The 20,180-nt window shown below is 41.8% G+C and overlaps 3 protein-coding genes across 3 annotated transcripts in view; 1 reads left to right on the forward strand and 2 right to left on the reverse strand.

Annotated features, from left to right (window-relative positions):
• LOC109482291 (RNA-binding protein 20-like) overlaps positions 1-13,332 on the forward strand; it is a 44,099-nt gene extending 30,767 nt beyond the window's left edge. Inside the window, exons 6-12 of the mRNA XM_019784977.1 lie at positions 714-822; positions 6,054-6,155; positions 7,661-7,837; positions 8,397-8,598; positions 9,019-9,711; positions 10,129-10,250; positions 10,879-13,332. Of these exons, the coding sequence (XP_019640536.1) occupies positions 714-822; positions 6,054-6,155; positions 7,661-7,837; positions 8,397-8,598; positions 9,019-9,711; positions 10,129-10,250; positions 10,879-11,679 (2,206 nt within the window). The 3' untranslated portion in view covers positions 11,680-13,332. The remainder of the gene's footprint in view (positions 1-713; positions 823-6,053; positions 6,156-7,660; positions 7,838-8,396; positions 8,599-9,018; positions 9,712-10,128; positions 10,251-10,878) is intronic.
• A 1,344-nt stretch (positions 13,333-14,676) lies between these two features.
• On the reverse strand, positions 14,677-16,411 carry LOC109482432 (SCO-spondin-like). Its single transcript, XM_019785139.1, has 3 exons — positions 16,278-16,411; positions 15,595-15,703; positions 14,677-14,879 (listed from the first exon to the last, which is right to left on the reverse strand). Exons 1-3 carry the CDS (start codon positions 16,351-16,353, stop codon positions 14,747-14,749), a joined length of 318 nt encoding a protein of 105 aa, XP_019640698.1. The 5' UTR covers positions 16,354-16,411; the 3' UTR covers positions 14,677-14,746.
• Positions 16,412-17,491: 1,080 nt separating this feature from the next.
• LOC109482682 lies at positions 17,492-19,367 on the reverse strand. Its single transcript, XM_019785508.1, has 3 exons — positions 19,226-19,367; positions 18,736-18,844; positions 17,492-17,681 (listed from the first exon to the last, which is right to left on the reverse strand). The coding sequence occupies exons 1-3, from the start codon at positions 19,302-19,304 to the stop codon at positions 17,561-17,563; spliced, it is 309 nt and encodes a 102-aa protein (XP_019641067.1). The 5' UTR covers positions 19,305-19,367; the 3' UTR covers positions 17,492-17,560.
• Positions 19,368-20,180: the final 813 nt, after the last annotated feature.

Here is a 20,180-nt window from a genome sequence, read left to right on the forward strand (position 1 = left end):
AGAGGGGCAGGGACTGGGGTCTACATCAGGCTCTGGATCAGGGAGGCATAGTAGCCTGAGCAGTGGGAAAAGGTGAGTGATGGAGAAGACTGATAAAAAAACACAGGCCAGGATGAAGGCAGAACAACATCGCCGTAAGATAGAGGGGCAGGGACTGGGGTCTACATCAGCTCAGGATCAGGGAGGCATAGTAGCCTAAGCAGTGGGAAAAGGTGAGTGATAAAGGTGCCTGATCTAAGATGAAGGCAGAACAACATCTGCTGCAGTACCGTAACAAGCCACCAGGGGGCTCAAAATCTAATCATTTCTAGGTCTCATCAACACCTACCCACCTACCAAGTTTCATGACAATACTTCCAACTGTTCTTGAGTTATCTTGCTAAACCACACACGTGACGCGCGTGCACACACACACAAGCACACACACAACTACTGAAAACATAACCTTCTTGGCGAAGGTAACAAGAAGACTTCAGCTGCATGCAGAGACTACCAGTTTATTTTACATTCCACTCTCTTGGGGCTCTTCAGTACTAGTAGGACCTGTCAAAGAGATAGTTCATGTAGGTTTAATCCTTCAGGAATATAAATAAATATCATGGTGTGTAAAGTTACTTTGAATATTGTTTTTGGTTCCACAATGCTTGTTTAGTGTTTGGTAGCCATAGCACGTAATAGAAACAAGACCCTGACAGGTGATATTTCTTGTACAGCAGTAACCAGAGAAAGCCGAGCACCAAGCTGGAAAAACGCTGGTGTGACACCTGCAAAATCCACTTCTATGGACCAGTCATAGAGCACAGACGCACCAAGGACCATAAGGTGGGTCTCACATGGCAGTTTCAAAGACTGCCTGTTCTTGTTATGTTCACCGAAGGAAAACATATTGTTTTTGCTCAGTTTCTTCCTTTTCTTCTTCTTCTTCTTCTCCAAACAGTGACCTCTGTCCTGGCCAATGACATAATTTGTTGACGCCTGTCACCATGGTGACTGGTGTTTGGTTACATAATGTTGCAATTTCATGGTCTGCTCTGCTCCTGTCACCATATAGTAGTAGTAGTAGTACATGTATGTGAATGTGTTTAAGAATTAACAGAGCAGACCATGTCCGAAGGTAAACATTATGCATTTGCTTTGCAAATGTTACTTCTCTAGTTTCCAGATGAAACCTGATCAAGGTCACCTTGGTACAAAGGTTTTGCATGCAGCACTATTTAAACTCTTTTGACAGGATCAACTGACAACTTTATTTTCGTCTCAATAACTTCTTGCATCTGTATCAACCCCCTAAAACGTTTTTAGGCACAAAGCCTCCCACAAAGTTGTTATCTTCAATTTAATGTAGGCTGTATTTGGTCCCTCGTGTCTGCTTTCTGGTGTATTATAAAACATTTTTTGTTTCATGTAAATACTACATAAAAGATTGTATGACTACTATGTCACTTTCAAGCTCCACATATATTTTGTTATCAACTATCACAAGATTTCTCAACAAACACTCTGATTATGACATTTTAACTTGAATCATATAAAAAAGATAAAAGCGACATTGTCCACTTAAATGGATTTTAAGGGTCATTTTACGTGCCATTAGCATGTTACTACCGGTCTAGGTCTTTCCAAACACTTTTCCTCCTATAATAGTCTCAGCTGGAATGCATCAACTGATGGAGGAGGCAAGTTTTGTTACATGACTCCAGTTCATCGTTCCTCGTAAATTCTCCTGGCCTGGTACCCATCCCTTTCTATCTTTTGTCCGCTAAATCCCAACTGTTGCCAAGTTCGCAAAGATAGCAGCCATTGGGAAGCAAACAAGCTAGACATGAATAGATAGTCTCTCTTTGACTACATGTATTTGAAGTCCAACTCTACTAAGTTCTGGCTATGTTGAGACTAACAGGAGGGCCTGCATGGGGGGTAGTGATTACAAATTACGCTAAATTTTTGCTGCCGATTACGAATTACGTAAAAGTCTCAGAGCTGATTACGACATTACGCTTTGCAGCTAATGTACTATTACGACTTACGTTAATTTTTGGGAAGGCTTCCTACGGATTACAAAGACTAAAAAGGCCTGATTACGCCTTACGAAAAAGGGAATGAAGGCCCTCTTTGAAGCCCCACTCTTCTAAGTTCTGGCTACGCTGAGACTAACAGACTAAAACTATGGTAAACTCAGATGTGTATATATTCTTTAGGGTAGTCAGTTTTCATGTTGGAATGCTATAATTTGTGTTTAAACTTGAATATAAACTAAAATCTAGACTTCCTTTTAGACATGATTATTTGTACTAAATCAGAATATACTGGGCAAGTTTTAAAATTGATCCAACTGTATTTGTCAGGTCAAGACACAAGGTTATCAGGTGACAAAAACAGCGTCATAAATTCCAACTTTGTAACCATGGACTTCTCTTAAATCAAGAAGAATGGTGGAGCCAACCAGTTACTGTAAATGCACTTACAGTGTGCAAAAAAAATGTACCAAACAAAAAAACACACCTTTTCTGTGGTTTTATTTTCCAGTTTAAGGAGGTTTTAATTTCACAGTAGGAGGGAAAAGGAGGTTTTTGCAGTGTTTAAAGTGCGGTTGGAAAAATTCTGTCATACAGACAAAAAAATGTAGAACTGAAGTTGCAGGAAATGACCTCCATTTGTGTTCAGAAAAGACAAAATGCAATAGCTTCCCCCTTTCAGACTTTTTCCAGAATTATTTGTGCATCAGCAGTAAATTTTGGAGTCATAAGATTGCCATAAAAGTTGCTCAGATTGTACCAAAAACGATGTTTAGGGGTCTAATTGTTACGATTTTTATCAGCCACCTACTCTAATTTTTTTTGAGAAGGCTGACAGTAGAACACGCCAAAAGACAGTTACTCAAGCAATTGGATATGATTTCGAAGATTCTTGATTAAATGTTTTTTGGTGTGTCCTAGTGCCTGGATGTCTAAACCTTCATCAATGTACAAAACACATAATTACCTCCATGAAATGGAAGGTATTGTTTTTGGCGCGTCTGTGTGCGTGTGTGTGTGTGTGTGTGTGTGTGTGTGTGTGTGTGTGTGTGTGTGTGTGTATGTGTGTTTGTGTTTCCGCTTTTTTGTACCTTCATAACTCCATAACGCATTTATGGATTGTGGTGATATTTGGTATACTGGTAGGTGTTAGGGGGGCGAAGGTCAAGGTCAAATATGGGCCTCCTGGTGGATGGCCTTGGTACTGCAGCAGCACTTCCGGTTTAATGAGGAGTCTGCCAGACAGGGTAACAGATGTCTGATTGTGTCGAGGCTGCCCCGGGCTTACGACCTGGTTTGATTAATGAGAGGTTCTTCCTCAGGGAATAAGGCGACCTCTGTGCGCTATGATGTGGAAAATTTGAGTGTTAGGGTGGATGGACACCCAGTGTTGACGTAATTTTGGCACTGAGATCTAGTTACCTCCATGAAAATGGAGGTATTGTTTTTGGCGCGTCGTGTGTGTGTGTTTGAGTTTCCGCATATTTGTAGTCAGCATAACTCCATAACGCCTTTATGGATTGTGATGATATTTGGTATGCTGGTAGGTCTTAGGAAGCCAAAGGTCAAGGTCAAATATGGGCCTCCTGGTGGATGACCTTGGTACTGCAGCAGAACTTCCGGTTTTCGTATCTTTTGTCCTGAACATGTTATGGTCTTGATTTTTGGGTGACAGATATGGTCCCCCTAGCAGCTTGTTCTGGAACTGCAGGGGACTTTCGGGGGAAAATCTTTAAAAGCCAATAGGTCCAGACAGGAACAATGTATTTTCATCATTTTTGGTAGGTAGGTAGCTGAGAGAGATGTACATAACTTAATGCAAATTATGCAAATGAGGACTTTATTTGCATAATAAATGAGGAAATTCTCTAATTACAGTGTTTTACATTGTAGTACTTTAATACATGTAATGTATGTAATCTTTGGCAGATGGAACATCAACAGATACCAATAATGCAAATTATGACCTCATTTGCATAATTAATGCGAAAATTCAATGGGTAAATGATGGGAATTTCCTACTTGGTGTAAATTGTAAATTCATCAAAAGTTAACATCACGATACATTAATTATGTTAATGTGGAGGTCATTTGCATAATTAAAGAGGAAATTTACATTTACACGTCAAGCCCATATTTCATGGAGGTATGTGATCTCAGATCTCTTGTTTGTAGTGTTAGGATTTTGTGGTAAAAAGTCACGGCAAAGATAAAACCACCACAAAAGTTTCTGCCTTTACAGTACTGTGCCACTGTCACAGACGATGATACGCACAATGCCAGTTGTAGATTAACAACTTGATTTGACTTCTGTGGTGACACTGGGTCTTCAGTAGGATGCCTGACATACCTTCACAAAGATGGATGTAACAGTTCATATTGTTAGGTGTCTTCAGTTCACCTGGAATGGGTTGGGATGGGGCCAGCAGCTTCAAAGGGTCAGATGTGACGACAGTTACTTGTACATGGAGATATTTGGTACCTTGAACATCTGCAATGTATTGAAAGAGGGCTATGACTGTTTCTTCTTACTTGCCTAAATATGCTAATCTTTTCAGTACCCGAAAAGGCTGGTTGTACTAGAAAATTGATTTTACAGTTTATACAAACTTGTATGCCAGATTGTTTTTTCAAGGGTTATATGAATGAACTTTATTGCTCAACAATCGTACAAGGTACAATGTATGGCAGTAATACAACAATACTACAAAACTTTACTTACTACAAACTACTATCTAAACAGTATTTGAGTTACCATATGGTCATGTATTGATGATATGGTCTCGCATATATGGAATAAAGTGTACAAAAATTGGCCTACGTAAGCAGATACAATGTATGGTAGTTGGACATGACAATAATTCATGGGATGTGTCGTACTGTGTACCAGATTGGGTGAATTTTATATATATGTACATTAATTTTGTACATTGGGTGTTATTGAATTGCGATGCCCAATCCAATGCGACGGACATGTACATGTATAATGTATGATTGAGTGTAGCCGCGGCGACTGTTGCAGGGCTTCTCTTGCTTGCAGTCTTTTACATTAGCCCTAACAACAGTCGCGGAGCGGTGCATTGGGCCAAATGCCGCCACTATTTGCGATCGCTCCCCACGTAAAACATAACAGTTGGCAGCCATTTTTGATTGGAATCAGCCGCCGGCAAATTTGCCGCTATTTTTCTGATAAGCTATTTCTATGCATCAGAAAAGTAGTGGCACATTTGCAAGTAGCTGATTCAGCGCGCGGCTGACCAAGATGGCGGCCACTCGGCTTATGAATATATGGGGAGCGATCGCAAATAGTGGCGGTACGAGTCGCGCAGGGGCCGGTTGACGCACAAAACACCCCGGCACATTAGGTGAGGCTGTTAGGAATCTAGGGACGTGCAAACTTCGGTCTCAAAGTGTTCCGGCACGGTAAAACGCATGTTTGTTCATTTGGCCCAATGCACCGCTCCGCGACTGTTGTTAGGGCTAATGTAAAAGACTGCAAGCAAGAGAAGCCCTGCAACAGTCGCCGCGGCTAGATTGAGTGTTATCTACATGTATGTTGGTGTCAATGCAATGCCATGCGGGCCGAAAGGGTTCTGTGAAAGACAGATTTTTCAGTTTATCATTTGGCTGGAGAATATCTACCAAAGCCTAGGATGAAAATGCTCATTCTTACATGTAAATGCCTGCATAGATCTCTTCTAGTCAATACCCTACCCACTTACATGTAGCTTTACACTGACATGTGGAGTATGTTAATTAATGTGTTATTGATGCCCACTGGTTTTGTTTTCACGTCAGAACATCCTAGCCATGTATTTTTGTTTGATGCATGGCCAAATGTAAATGCTCATGATGCAATTTTTAGAAATTTTAGACTGTCATCATGGTACCAAAAAAGGCTCCCCATCTATGAGGTCTTGCCAAAAATACCTTGGATTTGTCACTACATAGTGTAAGACCATAAATCTTTTATTGTCTGATGTAAGAAAAGAGAAGAAAAGTTGCTGTACATTGTAGCCTGCTGTTTTCTGTCGTTAGACAAGCAAGAAGGCCACTAGGCCCGCCTGTCATCTGTGCAAGGTGCAGTTTAGGAGCCCTAAGAAAATGGTGGCACACTGCAACACTGCGGGACATAAAGCTGTAAGTGACACAAAAGACTCTGCCTCTAGTTCCTTCCTTTGTGAACCTAAGGTAACTTTGTTCCAACTTGTGTTACACATCGAGTAAAGAGATTCTTTTTAGACAAGCAAATCTTTTATTCAGCCAACGTTTCGCTGACCGTCAGTCACCTTCCTCAATAAAAAGAGGCTCTTTACGCAGTGATTTACCAACCTGATGAAAGTATTCACGGTTGTGTTACACATTATCGCAGTGTTCAAGCCAGCGTCTGTCTTTCCATCATTTGACAATATTTTGCTGCTCATGACAGACAAAAGTTTTGCCCAATCCATCATCTTTGACGGGAAATTTGTTGTGTAAATTTAGGTATGAAAAGAGGAGTTATTGAACCTGCAAAATTTGCCCATCAAAATGCAGGAAATAGCATTTCAGAAGGTCTGGATTTCACGATTTTCCCCCCAGACAACTCTCACCTTATGGCACTTGTACATGTATATATGGTACATAAAAAAATTGAGATGGCAGAAAAAATTTCAAGCTGGCTAGAACACTGCATCATCGTTCTATGAATTCCTTGGATAGCTTGGCTTGGCAACTTTCGTGAAAACAGTCGTGTTTGTATTTCAGAAGCTGGAACACAGTTTACCTCACAACATTCAAAAATTTACCTGAAACTCTTAGTGTCCCAAGTGCTTGTTTATAAAAATTAAGAGTGTGCCACATACAGTTTGTTTGTAATTACTAACAAAAGCACTAAAGACTGTTTCTTTGCACTTGATTTAAAGGTTTTTGTATGCCAAAAAGAGCCATCTGCATTTTGTCCTATCTCTAATCAGTTGTATCAAGATGTTGATAACTTCAGAAAATTACCGGTATTTCTTGCTGGAACAGTTTTTCCATAAAATATACTGGAAAGGTCATCTCCTTTCAGGAAAGGCATGTTATACCCTTCTGAGAAAGAGTCAGGCCTGAGAAATAAACTTTAAGACTGTGTGTAAAATGCGTGGGAAGGAAACATAAGGACACAGCAAGTAAATTTTATGGATGACATCCTCCGCAGACTCCAAATCTAATGCAAGCGCGAAAAAAAAACAAGACGGGCCGAAAAAACAAGGTCCCTACTTTTTAAAATTTTGACTCAATCATTGTACAAATGGTTTTGATTGAGTGGGAACATCACATATACACAGCCAACATCACATGCATCAAAGTAAGAAACAAAACATTAAATCAGTCTTTGCTTGTCTCCTCCCTTCATATTTATCTGCCATCCACCTTCCGGCATGGCAACAGACATCTTTTCCCATATTTGGCATGGTGACCCCTGTCAGAAGGCAACAAATTTTTTTTTTCCAAAATCAGGTGAAAATTAATGCGCGCGCTGATGTCATCCATAAAAATTACTTGCTGTGGCCTAATCAGGGTTCAGCACTGTATCTTTACCACCACAGCAAGGACATTATATACAGATACGATATAATATCCTTGCTCACAGCTGTCTGTGTTTTTTACTTTTCTGACTACAGAAGTTCCGTGAGGCCCAGGAGAAGAAGAAGAAGACAGGACAAGACGAGGAATGGTTCCCAGACAATCCTGAGGAGATGGTGACGGTAGACGCTGTTGGGTGCTTCGACAGTGACGATGAAGACTTGGGAGACAGTAAAGAGGCCGGGGAGGAAGATCTCTCTAAGGAGGTCTTTGAGGTACGAATGCATTTTTTTAGGAATGTTGTTCTACAAGATGGTTCTGGTATTTTATGTACCACTCTATGATCTATAGAAATTTTATCCGTACTTCATTTAGTACTATATATTATATGACCATCACTGTTCCTGAAACGGACAGTTATGTTTAGTTTTACACACTATTGAAAATTGGCTGTACAATTCCAGAGAAATGCCCGATATCCTAACATTTTCTTTGAATGGTAATTATGTACAAATACAAAGCCTTGTCTCAGGAAGGTGTTTGTATTTGTGGTGATACAATTGCAGCTTTTTATGTCGGAACTGTAAGTGCATTTCCTTTTTTGTTTTATTTTGCAGTAAAATGATAAAGAGAGGAGGTTTTTGCAGTTTCTGAAAACCATGTTTGAAACCATGCTGTAGTACAAATGAAATACAAAACATACCGGCAGTGTCATAATTTCATGTTAAGAGGACACTGCAAAAGCCTCAAAAAGTAAAACCACTACAAACATTTCACGATTCAGAATAACCTATGACATCTAACCCTTGCAACTCTAACTTTGTACATCCACAGAGCAATGGAGAAAAAGGTGACTTAGAAGATGCTGAGGAGGAAATATCTAGATCTGGAGACATTCCATCTGAAGACATCGGCTTACAGCCCAAGACAGAGGAGGAGGAGTTCTCATTGGCAGACCTGCCTTCTCAAGACATAGATCTCAGACAGATGTCAGGACCTCCTCCAATGGTCTTCAACATCCAAGACCAGATCCAAGGTAACATTTCCAACCTTCACGGGGTGTATCAGAAGTCCGCAATGTTCTGTAGCAAAGTTGTAACAAAGTTTGTCATTCACAACCAAAAAATAAATGTCTGTCATCTTCCTTAGGGCAGTACTGACTGATTCTACATTTGTACTTTGTACTGCAGCTAGGCGTCGCTACTGCTGTGTTACAAATGCAGTCCCAAACATAGGGTATTGTCCATATAGATTGATTACATACACAGTAGAACCAGTCAGTATTGCCCTGAGGAAGGTGGCAGACAGAATTGTTTCAGCCACAAACTTCAAACACTGCTAAAAACTCCTTTTCCCTTTTAGCAACTTTTACCATGAAATAAAACCACCAGGATGTTAAAATCATGTACAGTGTTCAGACAGCATTATACTGAAGTATGTTATCCTATATGTACAGCTCCAACAAAGATGCAGGATGAAGAGCAACAGGAGAGTGTCAGTGTTACCACACCAGTGTCTCCTAGACCGGAGACAACACTGAGGGAAGAGGAGAACTCGACTCAGGAAGAGATGGGGACTGATGCTGCAAGTCAACCTCAAGAGTTGGAAACTCGGGAAACCAAAGAAACACAGTTGGATGACGAGAAGGAAAACTTGCGAGCTGAGGAAGAACCTGGAGCTGTGGAGGACTGTTTGCAAGAGTCTTCAGAGATGGAAGTTGAAGAAAACAAACAGCCGACACCCGCACAGGTCGCAGAATCAGAGGAAACGTTGCAGACCCAACCACAGGACAAGGACAACACCAAAGTCCTGAGGCAAGAAGCCACACAGGCACAAGTGCAGGATGCAGAGGACACCACCCATGATGAAATGGAAGCTTCAACACAGGCACGAAATACAGAGGACACCACAGTACTGCCAACAGAAGAGACACAGGAAGAGATAGAGACTTTGGTCCAGACAAAACCTACAACAGATACACAAGTTCAGGACTTGGAGAACACAGCAGCGAACCAAACCAAGGAGGCAATAGATGCACAACCAGAAAGTGTGAAGGGCACAACTAATGTAGATGCCAGTGAAGACATACAGACTGAAGAAGCTGTAGAGGAACTTGTCTTCCCGCCATATGATCCAGATTGTGCCGTAGGTCAGTAGACTTTGGAGACCTGTCAATTCTATGTACAAAGTTGATGAAACCTGGAGCAAAGATTTGGATGATATTCTGCTGATTCAGTTGCTACGTAAATGTTGTAGGAAGGAAGAAATACAGAGCCTTGTGACAGATGAGTAAAAAGGTCCAGCTATCAACTTTACATGTACACAGTTTAGCTTAATTATGAGTGATTGCCATAATGTCGTAACCAGTGAATGGTATACATAAGCGGGTGACTGTTTGGGTGATTTGCCTACCAATAATTTGCATATGTCTTCAAAAATATTGCATGTATATGATGTAACAAACACAGCGATTGCTCGTATAGAATGCCATATTTGTCAGTATAGTGAATGAACTTACTTTCTTTTGTTGTTGTTGTTGTTGATGTTGTCATTGTTACCCCAACAGGTCAGGAGTTTGTGATCCCCATAACCGGCTACTTCTGTAAGCTGTGCCACAAGTTCTACAAGAACGAGACATCTGCCATCGACGGACATTGCAAGTCACAACTACACTACAACAATGTTAAGGTGAAAATTGACAACATATGTGTTATATGTTTAGAGTTAAAACTTTTTGTCCAACACAAAAAAGTTCATACTGGGTCTGTTTACCATCTTTTAGTCTGTTAACCTTGAATACAAGCCTAACATTGCCTGAACTTTTTTTTTGAAAGAGGGTTTCATCACTTCATAATTGCTCTCTAAAAGATTCATTCCTGATTGAAATAGTCATATTATGCTCATAAACATATTGTTTTTACTCAGTTTCTTCCTCCTCTTTTGTTCCAAACACTAACCTCTGACCTGGCCAATGACATGATTTGTTGACGTCTGCCACCATGGTGACTGGTGTTGGGTTACATAATGTTGCAATTTCATGGTCTGCTCTGCTCCTGTCACCATATACTCGTAGTACATGTATCTGAATGTGTTAAAAATTACCAGGGCAGACCATGTCCGAAGGTAAACATTATGCATTTGCTTTGCAAATGTTACTTATCTGGTTTGTTGTTGTTTCATATAATGTACTGTACTTATATCTAATATTGTTCATTCACACCCTAGACTGTGCTATTTTGTTTATCCAACAGAGATTAAAATTGCAACGTGATGCCGTCAATACTTTTATCTTATGGATAGGATTGTATTTTTGCAGGCAGAATTGGAGAAATCAACCTGTGTAAAGGACGGAAAATGTGTCAAAGGCCCAACTGAAGTGGAACCGTTAGTCACACTAAGTGCGTCAGGGGTTGCCAGTGTTGCAGGTTATTTGCCTATGGAAGCAGCAGGAACGGAAACAAGTCATGGTGAGGAAGTGACAGAGGGCCAGATGGAGTCAGCATCATTTACTGAAGTGTGGCCAACAACAACAACAACGACAAGCAACGTGCAAGCTTACAACATATCCAGCCTCATGGACGGTCCAGGCTTCGAGGTGATGGAAGTCCAAGACAACAACAGTCCAGCCGAGGACACAATGAACATCAGAATCGTCAACAGTTTTTCGTTAGACGTAGATACAGGCGAGAATGCACATGGCTTTGGCCATGGAGACCAAATTGATGCCAAGGAGTTGGAGGATGGGACAACAGTTAGGGACAAGGGAGATTGTGATGATGAATCGGGGGACAAGAAGTTAACCCGAGCGGGCACCCCCAGCCTCATGAGTGAGATAGAGGAGTACCTGACAGAAAACTTTGACGACAAAACTTCCCAAGAAGTCCCTAAGGTCGAATCAAATCATAAAGATGCAGTTGAAGAAAACATCCAAGAAGGTACCAAACTAGTGGACAGCGAATCAGATTCGTGCAAACAAGGCCCGTCGACTCCGGTAAGACCAACCCAGGACCTACATTCAAGCTCTCCGGACGTGTCGAGTTCAGGTCAAGTCGGCCCAGCTCGTAGAGGTGGGCGCAAAACTGCACGGAAGTCGACTCGTGGAGGACGAAGAAAATGATAACAGGGTTTACGTTGTTTCGTCGCATACTACCGGTACTTGGATTATTAAGTTTAGAAAGATGATTTCCTTTGGATTCACTTTGAAGTTTGTATCATGGGGATAGCTGTTGTGACACTACACATGTCACATCCAAGTACCAAAACCATTGCCACATCTTTATTTACGAAGCTAGTAATAGGGGACATATCTTGCTCATTTTTTGTTTTTGTCAGCTCGCATCTTTGAGAAATGATGTGGTCTCACAAGATGTTCATATTTTGCTCAGGCACAGACAGATGTTGATTGAATTATTTAAAGAAATATAAAGAATAAATTTATGTTTGTAATAATATACTAGCCATAGTCCTTATTATAGCAGTAACAAGTTACTTGTAATGCTGTGCCGTTTCTTTAGTACTGATGTCAAGACCTAAGAAGAATTTAATCCCCGCACATAGACTGAGAATGAAGCAAATATGTGGAAGTTGGATAAAGAAGCAATCGGCAGACACTACCTGTAAGGATCCTAGACTTGAGGAGCAGGTAAAGATGAGGAGATGGCTTGTCCGTGGAAGGAAATCCTGCTCAAGAACTTCTATAAAAAGATGCAGGCGTTTGCTCACTGGGCATATGTTTGAAGGACCTATGTCACCATGGCAACAGACCTATGTCACCATGGCAACAGACCTATGTCACCATGGCAACAGACTTTGTCACAATGGTAACATACCTGTGTCACCATGGCAACAGACCCAGTGCTTTTGTGAGCTCATCTGCAAGTGTTAATCTTATGTACCTGTGGCCACGTGGATGGCGATGTGCTATGTTGATGATCGTTTATCATTGACTCGAGTCACTGATGGCATGCTGTCTTTTCTTTACTGTTTCCTATATCCCCTGGGAATCGACTATCTGATCCGTTTGAACACACTTCGCCCTACAATCTCTTCTTTTCTCTTTTTTCTACTTCTTTTTCTCAGATCACTGGCCTGTCCTACTTTGACCAGGATTGTGGATTACATGACGATAGTGATGAGGAGAATATCCTTGTGTACATTGTTGTAGGAGACAAAATAGACCAATGTATTACAGCCATGTAGAGAAGAAAATCGTCAGCCATGAATACCTTAGACTGCTTTATAGGAAGATTATTGAGTAAGAGCAACAGGTTGATGCCATGAACAAGAATGATTTTTTGCAGATGTACGTCGATGTCTGTTTGACGATGTCTGATGTTCTTTGTTAACATCTGACATATGCTGATGATGGCTGATTATTGCAGATGAGGGCTGACGTGTATCTGTTCTTACATACATTTAAGATGTCCGTTTGCTTTGGCGATTTTCTTATGTATCTTTCAAGATTTCAGAAGCATTGCCGTCTTCTGATTTCTGCAGAAGACCTGTGATGTACTGTAAAGGTGGTAAAAAGTGAACACATTGTAGCTGTTACTAGTACATTGCTACAAGATTTCCTTAGTTTCTCTTTAATTTCTTTTGTTCCTGAAACTGTTGTATGAAGAAGAAACCCACAGCTGCGTTTGTGTGTGCTGTGTGTCACCGTTCTGAGTCTTTTGTTGGTTAACAAGATGGCTTTGTGGATCTCAGAGAGGTTTGTGGTGAATAAATATGCTTCATGGAGCATCCGAGCTCAGCTGTCCATGTGGTTTTACTGTTGTGCCATGTCATTTTGTCCCTCAAAGCCAGAGACACCCATGCCAAACCTGTGCCATGACTCCTGCGATGCAAGCTCCGCTGTTAGACGGAGAAAGCTGGGTGAAACTTGGGCACAAACTGTGTGCTGCATTCTTTAATGTCCTATGTGTGCCTTACCAGGAAAGTCACTCCCCGATGCTTGCAACCACACAAAGCATAGCCCTAATCTGAAGCAACATACAACCCTTATCCCATGCAACCAATCTTGCACCTTATAATTAATATGCCTCAACTTCTGTCTGCAAACTTTCAAGACACGCTACGGCTGATTCTTACACCCTTGACTCTAACGAGAGTTTGCAACTTCTTCATATTTCCTGCTAACTCTGCACCTAGGGGTCTTTACTAACCTCTTGAAGTTTTACCTTTCAATCTTGAACATTTCTTCTTTCTGTGATAGAGAGAGATAGAGAGCTTCAAGAATGCTCTTCACTCCATTTCAGTCACTTTTCACACTTATGAAATCACCCTTCTTACATAAACAGCAAGTTGTGCAATGTCGTGTTGCTTTGCGGGTGTTTCAAATCAAGACCTACAACCTGAGACAGCTGACCGGTACCCGTAATGCAACGGTGTCTACAACAAAGAACAAGGACCTCCTCAGATGGCATCAACGCGCGAGTCAGGCTGAACATAGAGTCGGTAGTTCAAAAATGAGATATGTGTTTTACTAGCAAATATGATATATTTGGTAGGATTTATACATGTCATAAAAAGACCCTAGTTTATTGGGGAAATAAATTATGGGCATGGAAAAAACACCACAGATTGCATTGAGAAGAAGAAAACAATGGATTTACCTATACCCTCGTAATGATAGAAACTATTAGATTTCTTGAATACGTTGAAATATGACCCTGACTATCCAATTACAGGTTCAACCAATGATAACAATGCAACTTGTGGTTCAACCAATGAGAGAGCGGCTGCATGTTCTTCAAACATTTTGGTGGAGGTGGGCGGGGCTATGGATCAGCCTCTGATCGGGTTGTCAGCTGCCTCTGTAGATGACCAATCAGTACCAAGGAGAGCTCCTTTATGCTAAGGTCACAATCTCCACCCCAGGGCCCGGCCGGGCAGTTGTCAAGAACATAAAATGTGACATAATAGATAACAAACACAAAACAAAATGAAAATAATAATCATCAGTACAATCTGTGTGTATTGCTGATATGAGTTGTTTATATTTTGTTCCTACGATCACGCAAACAGCCCGGCCGGGCCCCGGTTAGACCAATGGTTTAGTACATAGTCTGCACATTGCCTGTTGCTATTGAAAAAGTTGAAGCGAGCACAGTTGTGATATACATCGTGCTTTAATGCATCATTGGACAGTCGTAGCGACTGGCACAGCTCTAGATGTCCCCGGCTTACTTTCCCACCATCCAGCAGCTTATCGGGTCGCAGACCGCGTCCGCCTGGTTCTCCATAACGGCCATCAGCTCACAGCCGTTATCATCATACACCTTCACACAGCCTTCAGGATACGAGCAGGTAGGGAGCCTGGACACACAGATACAGGTACGTATGGTCAGCACAATGAAGATATTGATGAATGTTGTTTTTATTGCTCGATTTCCTCTTCTCCAAACCAATAAGGTCAATGACTCGAACCAGACGTCTGTCATCATGGTGACTAGTGTTGGGTTACATCATGTTGCAATTTTATATAGCAGGAGGGATTTAGACTCCTGTCTGACCACATAATTATATGAATGTGTTTGAGTAAGAATTAACAGAGCAGACCATGTGCGAAGGTAAACATTGTGCATTTGCTTTGCAAATGTTACCTTTCTTGGATGAGAAAAAACGATTGCCTTCGTTACGAAATATACTACGGTTGTCAGGAACACAGAGTATAACCAAACAGGAGTGTTGAGGCTGTGATGACTGGTTTCCATAGTGACAGAGCATGCTGAGCGCCTATTGGTCAGATTTTCAAAGCGATCAAGAATCCTGAGCTCCTAGTGGTAGTTCTGGAGTGGAAATGGGAATAGCTCTCTCGAGTTTGGGGTGTATGGCCACAAGCTCTCGTGAAGGAGGCCCGACCATTTCCTTACGGCGAGAGATACTGTATAAACTGTAGCCTCTACCAGGCTTCGGGAAAGAGTAGACATTGCAATAACTGGCCAAATAGAGAGAGATGACATGCCGCGGGAGTTGATCTGCTAGAGTGTACTTGGCCCCAACCGGGTGAGGCTATATAAACGGCCCTTACCACTGGTTGCAGCCGTATCCACCGCCCCAACAGTCACACCTGTAGCAGCCTTCCTGCCACGTGTCTCCGGGCTGGTGGGGCCTGCCGTTCTCGTCATCTGGGCACGGTCCTGGCAATTCAAGAAACATGAATAACACAGCACCGTCGACAGAACCTAATCTAAGTACTGCACATTTTCGCTAGCCTCTACCAGGCACCGCGGATCGCTGGAAAAATAGTAGAAATTGGCCGAAATAAAGGGATAGTATACCAGAGAAGATCCAGGGCCATAGAAGCTCCAATTTGCTATCCCTTTATTTCGGCCAATTTCTACTATTTTTCCAGCGATCTGCGGTGCCTGGTAGAGGCTACATTTTCACAGTTTTAGTTGAATATTTGATCAATGTTACTTCAGAGTTTTGCCCCTTGCAGGCGATATCCTTTCCAACACAACAGTTTAAATCTAGTTCGGATTTCTTGGACATTTGAAATGGCATAAGTCATTATTGACAGTATGATAACGCCACGTAAACTTAACATTGAACTGTTCTAAACACCAAAAGAAGAAGCACCTTTTTGCAGTCCGCACATGCCCCACTCTGTTCCATATGGAAGGTTCAACCTTTGAAATTTGAAACAACGTTTAACGCTTTTGTATAGACGAACATATTCATTTCTATTCTTTGCTACTAACAACCTCTTACCTTGTACCGTGAACCCATTCACATTAGCAAGCAGGACAGATGCCACAAGGAGAGTCACGTAGACGAGGTTCGCCATGCTTGTTCCCTTGCGCTAAGCTGGACTGAGAAAGTTATGTCTGCAGCTTATGTTTATATACTAGGCGTGAGCAAACAATTGGGCGGCTCTACAAATTCTACAGACGTCCACCGATGCTTCTCTCGATCTGAGATAAACTTAGGATTAACGTTTTACAGACTTCTTTAAGACCTACTTCCATGAAATATATGAAATCTAAGTGGCACAGGCACGTATAGCTTGCTTGAGCTTTCAGTTGAAACTCTGAATCGAACGTAGAGCTTAATTGACACGATATATTTTACAGTTTTTAATGTAAATAATGTGCCAGCTCGTGATAACACTGTACTGTAATGTTTACGGGGGGGGGCACAGGACACAGCTAGGTTAGTCAATGGGAGTACAATCAGCTGGTTATGCAAATCAGTATATGGTCATTACTAACTGTTACAGCTAACTATCATCCTTGAATGTTTCTTTTGTCTGTGATAGAATGCTCTTTACTTTGCAAGCAACGTAGCTAGTTACAGCATCTCTTCAAAACAATTTCAACCACTTGGGGCCTCGTAAAAACTCACCCTTGTTATATAACCAGCAAGATGTGCAATGTTTTGCTGCTTACAATGTATGTTATGGGTGTTCTAGTCAAGACCTACAACCTGAGACAGCTGGCCGTTACCCATAATGCAACGGTGTCTGCAGCAATCAAAGAACAATGACCTCCTCAGATGGCATCAACACGTGTCAGAACATACGTTCATAATTCAGGAGTCGGCTGTTCAAAAACGACATTGAAGTAACATTTACATATGTCAAGTGATGTCTCTTGGCTAGGCTGTGGGATCTATCTATATGTCCTCTGATCGGGTTGTCAGCTGTCTGTATAAATGGCCAATCAGTACCAAGGAGAGGTCACATTTCCCTGCCCTGGCCCCGGTGTTGAGCCAAATTTCCTTGAGCTGCCACATACGTGAGAGGTCAGTTGTTTAGGGTTAGGGTTAGGGTTAGAGTTGGGATCATTGTTCATTCGAATGTTTATATTTTTCCTTCACTTAAAAAAGGTCCGGTCGCGCCCCAGTTTCGACATGTGACCTATTAAGCATAAGTAGCAGTTAGTCCCCACATTGCCTGTTAACATTGAAAACGTCATGCAGACATGTTTGTGTGGTATACATGTGCTTTAATGCGTCGTTGGACAGACGTGGCGATGAACGTCGCTGCTGCCAGCTCACTTCAGCACGCAGCTTATCGGGTCGCAGACCACGTTCGCCTGGTCAACGGCCATCAGTTCACAGCCGTTGTCGTTATACACTTTCACACAACCTTCGGGATACTGACAGGTAGGGAACCTGGACACATGGAAACAAATACAGGTATGTATTATTAGTGCAATGAACAGTTTCATCAGGTTGGTTAGTCACTGAATGTACGCAATGTACAAGTATTCAGCCGACGTTTCGGTGACCTTCCTCCTAGCAATTCTGACTGTTTCACATTACACAGCATAGGTGTTTAGTAATTATATATATAAAGTGCAAAGTATTTAGACCTTTAAGAATGCTCTCATATTGCCAGCAAGCACGTAGCAAGTTCTAGCATTCACCTTGTTACATAATGTAGCCTTCCTCAGGGCAATTCTGACTGTTTCACATTGCTACATAATTAATGTAAAGATAGAAAATTTCTTTGTTTTTATGACGATGCATATATAGTGTTTTCATACTGACTCGATTATATGGATGACATCCTCTGAGGACCCCAAAACTGATGAAGCGGGCGTGCTAAAAAAATTGCCTTCCTTCATTATGTCATCATGGAGGTTGAACAAACTGTTGAACACGCAGAGCATGGTGGTAAGGTGGCAGAACACAGTTTTCGCCCTATGGGGATTCCTATAGTTAAGCACCCCAAGGTGACTCACTTCGACGCGGTAAAAATTATAGTAGGGTGCACTAGAGAATCACAGCCAACTATGTTGAAATATACGGTATATTCTACAAAATAACTGAAAACCAAAAAAAGTTATCGTTTTTTAACATAATGACGACGACTTTGATTTGGCCCTCTACCGGGTGAACGGAACTGCAGCCGGCTCACCCTGGAACGTGGTTGCGTAATGCCGCGCATTTATACACGAACAGGGAAATCTTCACAATCCAACTCATACGGTGTACAAGCCGATACCTTTCTATACCACACAGCGCAGTTCATTCATGGCTACCTCTCTCATAAATCGCTCTAGCAAGGATGCAAGAGGTTTGTCTGCACTACTTTCTATACCTGCGTCATAGACCCCCCGGGGATCGCCCATAAATACTGTGTTCTGCGGCCACAACCCTAACCACAGGACCGCATTGCCACCAATTAGGTAACTGCCCCTAAGATTGTGAACACCACCCTTACATCTCGTCGCAGCTGTATCCACCGGCAAAACAGCGGCATCTGAAGCAGCCTTCCTCGAAACTGTCCCCCGGATGGTAGTGCACACCGTTCGGATTCGTTGGACACGGTCCTGTCAATTCACGAAACTTAGAAATATGAAGAACACTAGATATGTTCATGAAAGTTAGACGTTTCGGTAGTCAAGAAATAAATCACTATAATGACAACTTACTTAGACATTTCAAAAGGAAAAAGCCATTTTAACTTGCATTAAAAATCTTGAGCATTGTACCTATGAATGGTTATCGCAGTCCCTAAAAGTGGACCCTGAACTAACAGCTCGCAAACTGAAGACTGATATAGTTCCTTTCAAAACAGAAAAAGCACCCAATTTTGTATCTAGTAATGCCCTGTTCCATATGGCAGGATCCAGTGTGGAATTTAAGACAACCTTTATGACTAACCGATATATAATGATCATTTCCAGTTTTTGCTTTTAACAACCTCTCACCTTGTACCACGTACCCGGCTTTCACATTGGCGAGTACAGCCGATGCCACCAAGAGAGCCACGTAGACGAGGTTCGCCATGCTTGTTCTATGCGTAACGGATGAGAACTAGCTAAGCTGTCTGGACTGAGAAAGTTCTAAGTTTGCAGCTTATGTTTATATAGGCGTGAGGTAAACATGTGGGTGGCACAGGTATGTATAGCTTGCTTGAACTTTCAGTTGAACTGAATCTGACGTATATTTTGCCGATGCTTCTCTCGATCTGAGATAAGCTTAGGATTGACGTTTTAGAGACTTCTTAAGGCCCATTTCCATGAAATATATGGAATTTAAGTGGCACAGGCACGTACAGCTTGCTTGAGATTTCAGTAGAAATTCTGAATCGAACGCAGAGCTTAATTGACACGATAAATTTGACAGTTTTCAGTGTAAATAATGTGTCGGATACTACTGAATACGGGAGGGCACAGGTTAGTCGATGGGAATGGAAGCAGGTGGTTATGCAAATCGGCATGTGCCATGACGTCATATGTGACGTAATCCAAATTTGCTTATTGCCGTCTGTAGCTACCTTCTACCGCAGTGTCTGATAGTTGGTGTCCATCACAATTAGTGTTCAACCAATGAGAGGGTGGCAATTAAAGGTTGCCTGTCTGCGAACTTTCAAGACACACTACGGTAGATCCGGCAGAAGAGTTCGCTACTTCTTCAATCTTGTTACATGAAAGTCTGCCGGCAGGGTCATCACTAACTGTTAAAGCTAACTATAATCCCTGAATGTTTCTTCGAATTCTGTCTGCGATAGACGTACAAATAACATTTCTTCTCATCCGTTTCAGCCACTTTTCCCCTCGTAAGAGATCACCCTTGTTGCATAACCAACAAGTTGTGCAATGTTTTGCTACTTATGGGTGTTCAAGTCAAGACCTACAACTTCAAACAGATGACCGTTACACT

Source organism: Branchiostoma belcheri, unplaced genomic scaffold (genome assembly GCF_001625305.1).
Source record: "Branchiostoma belcheri isolate BF01 breed outbred unplaced genomic scaffold, Haploidv18h27 scaffold6, whole genome shotgun sequence".
In the NCBI taxonomy this organism is placed as follows: domain Eukaryota; kingdom Metazoa; phylum Chordata; class Leptocardii; order Amphioxiformes; family Branchiostomatidae; genus Branchiostoma; species Branchiostoma belcheri.

Coding starts and splice junctions, on each gene's coding strand:
- LOC109482432 (XM_019785139.1), bottom strand. CDS start 16,353: ATGGCGAACCTCGTCTACGTGACTCTCCTTGTGGCATCTGTCCTGCTT. Junction 15,704..16,277: donor GAATGGGTTCACGGTACAAG/GTAAGAGGTTGT, acceptor TTGAATTGCCAG/GACCGTGCCCAGATGACGAG. Junction 14,880..15,594: donor GGATACGGCTGCAACCAGTG/GTAAGGGCCGTT, acceptor CTGTGTGTCCAG/GCTCCCTACCTGCTCGTATC.
- LOC109482682 (XM_019785508.1), bottom strand. CDS start 19,304: ATGGCGAACCTCGTCTACGTGGCTCTCTTGGTGGCATCGGCTGTACTC. Junction 18,845..19,225: donor AGCCGGGTACGTGGTACAAG/GTGAGAGGTTGT, acceptor GTGAATTGACAG/GACCGTGTCCAACGAATCCG. Junction 17,682..18,735: donor GGATACAGCTGCGACGAGAT/GTAAGGGTGGTG, acceptor CCATGTGTCCAG/GTTCCCTACCTGTCAGTATC.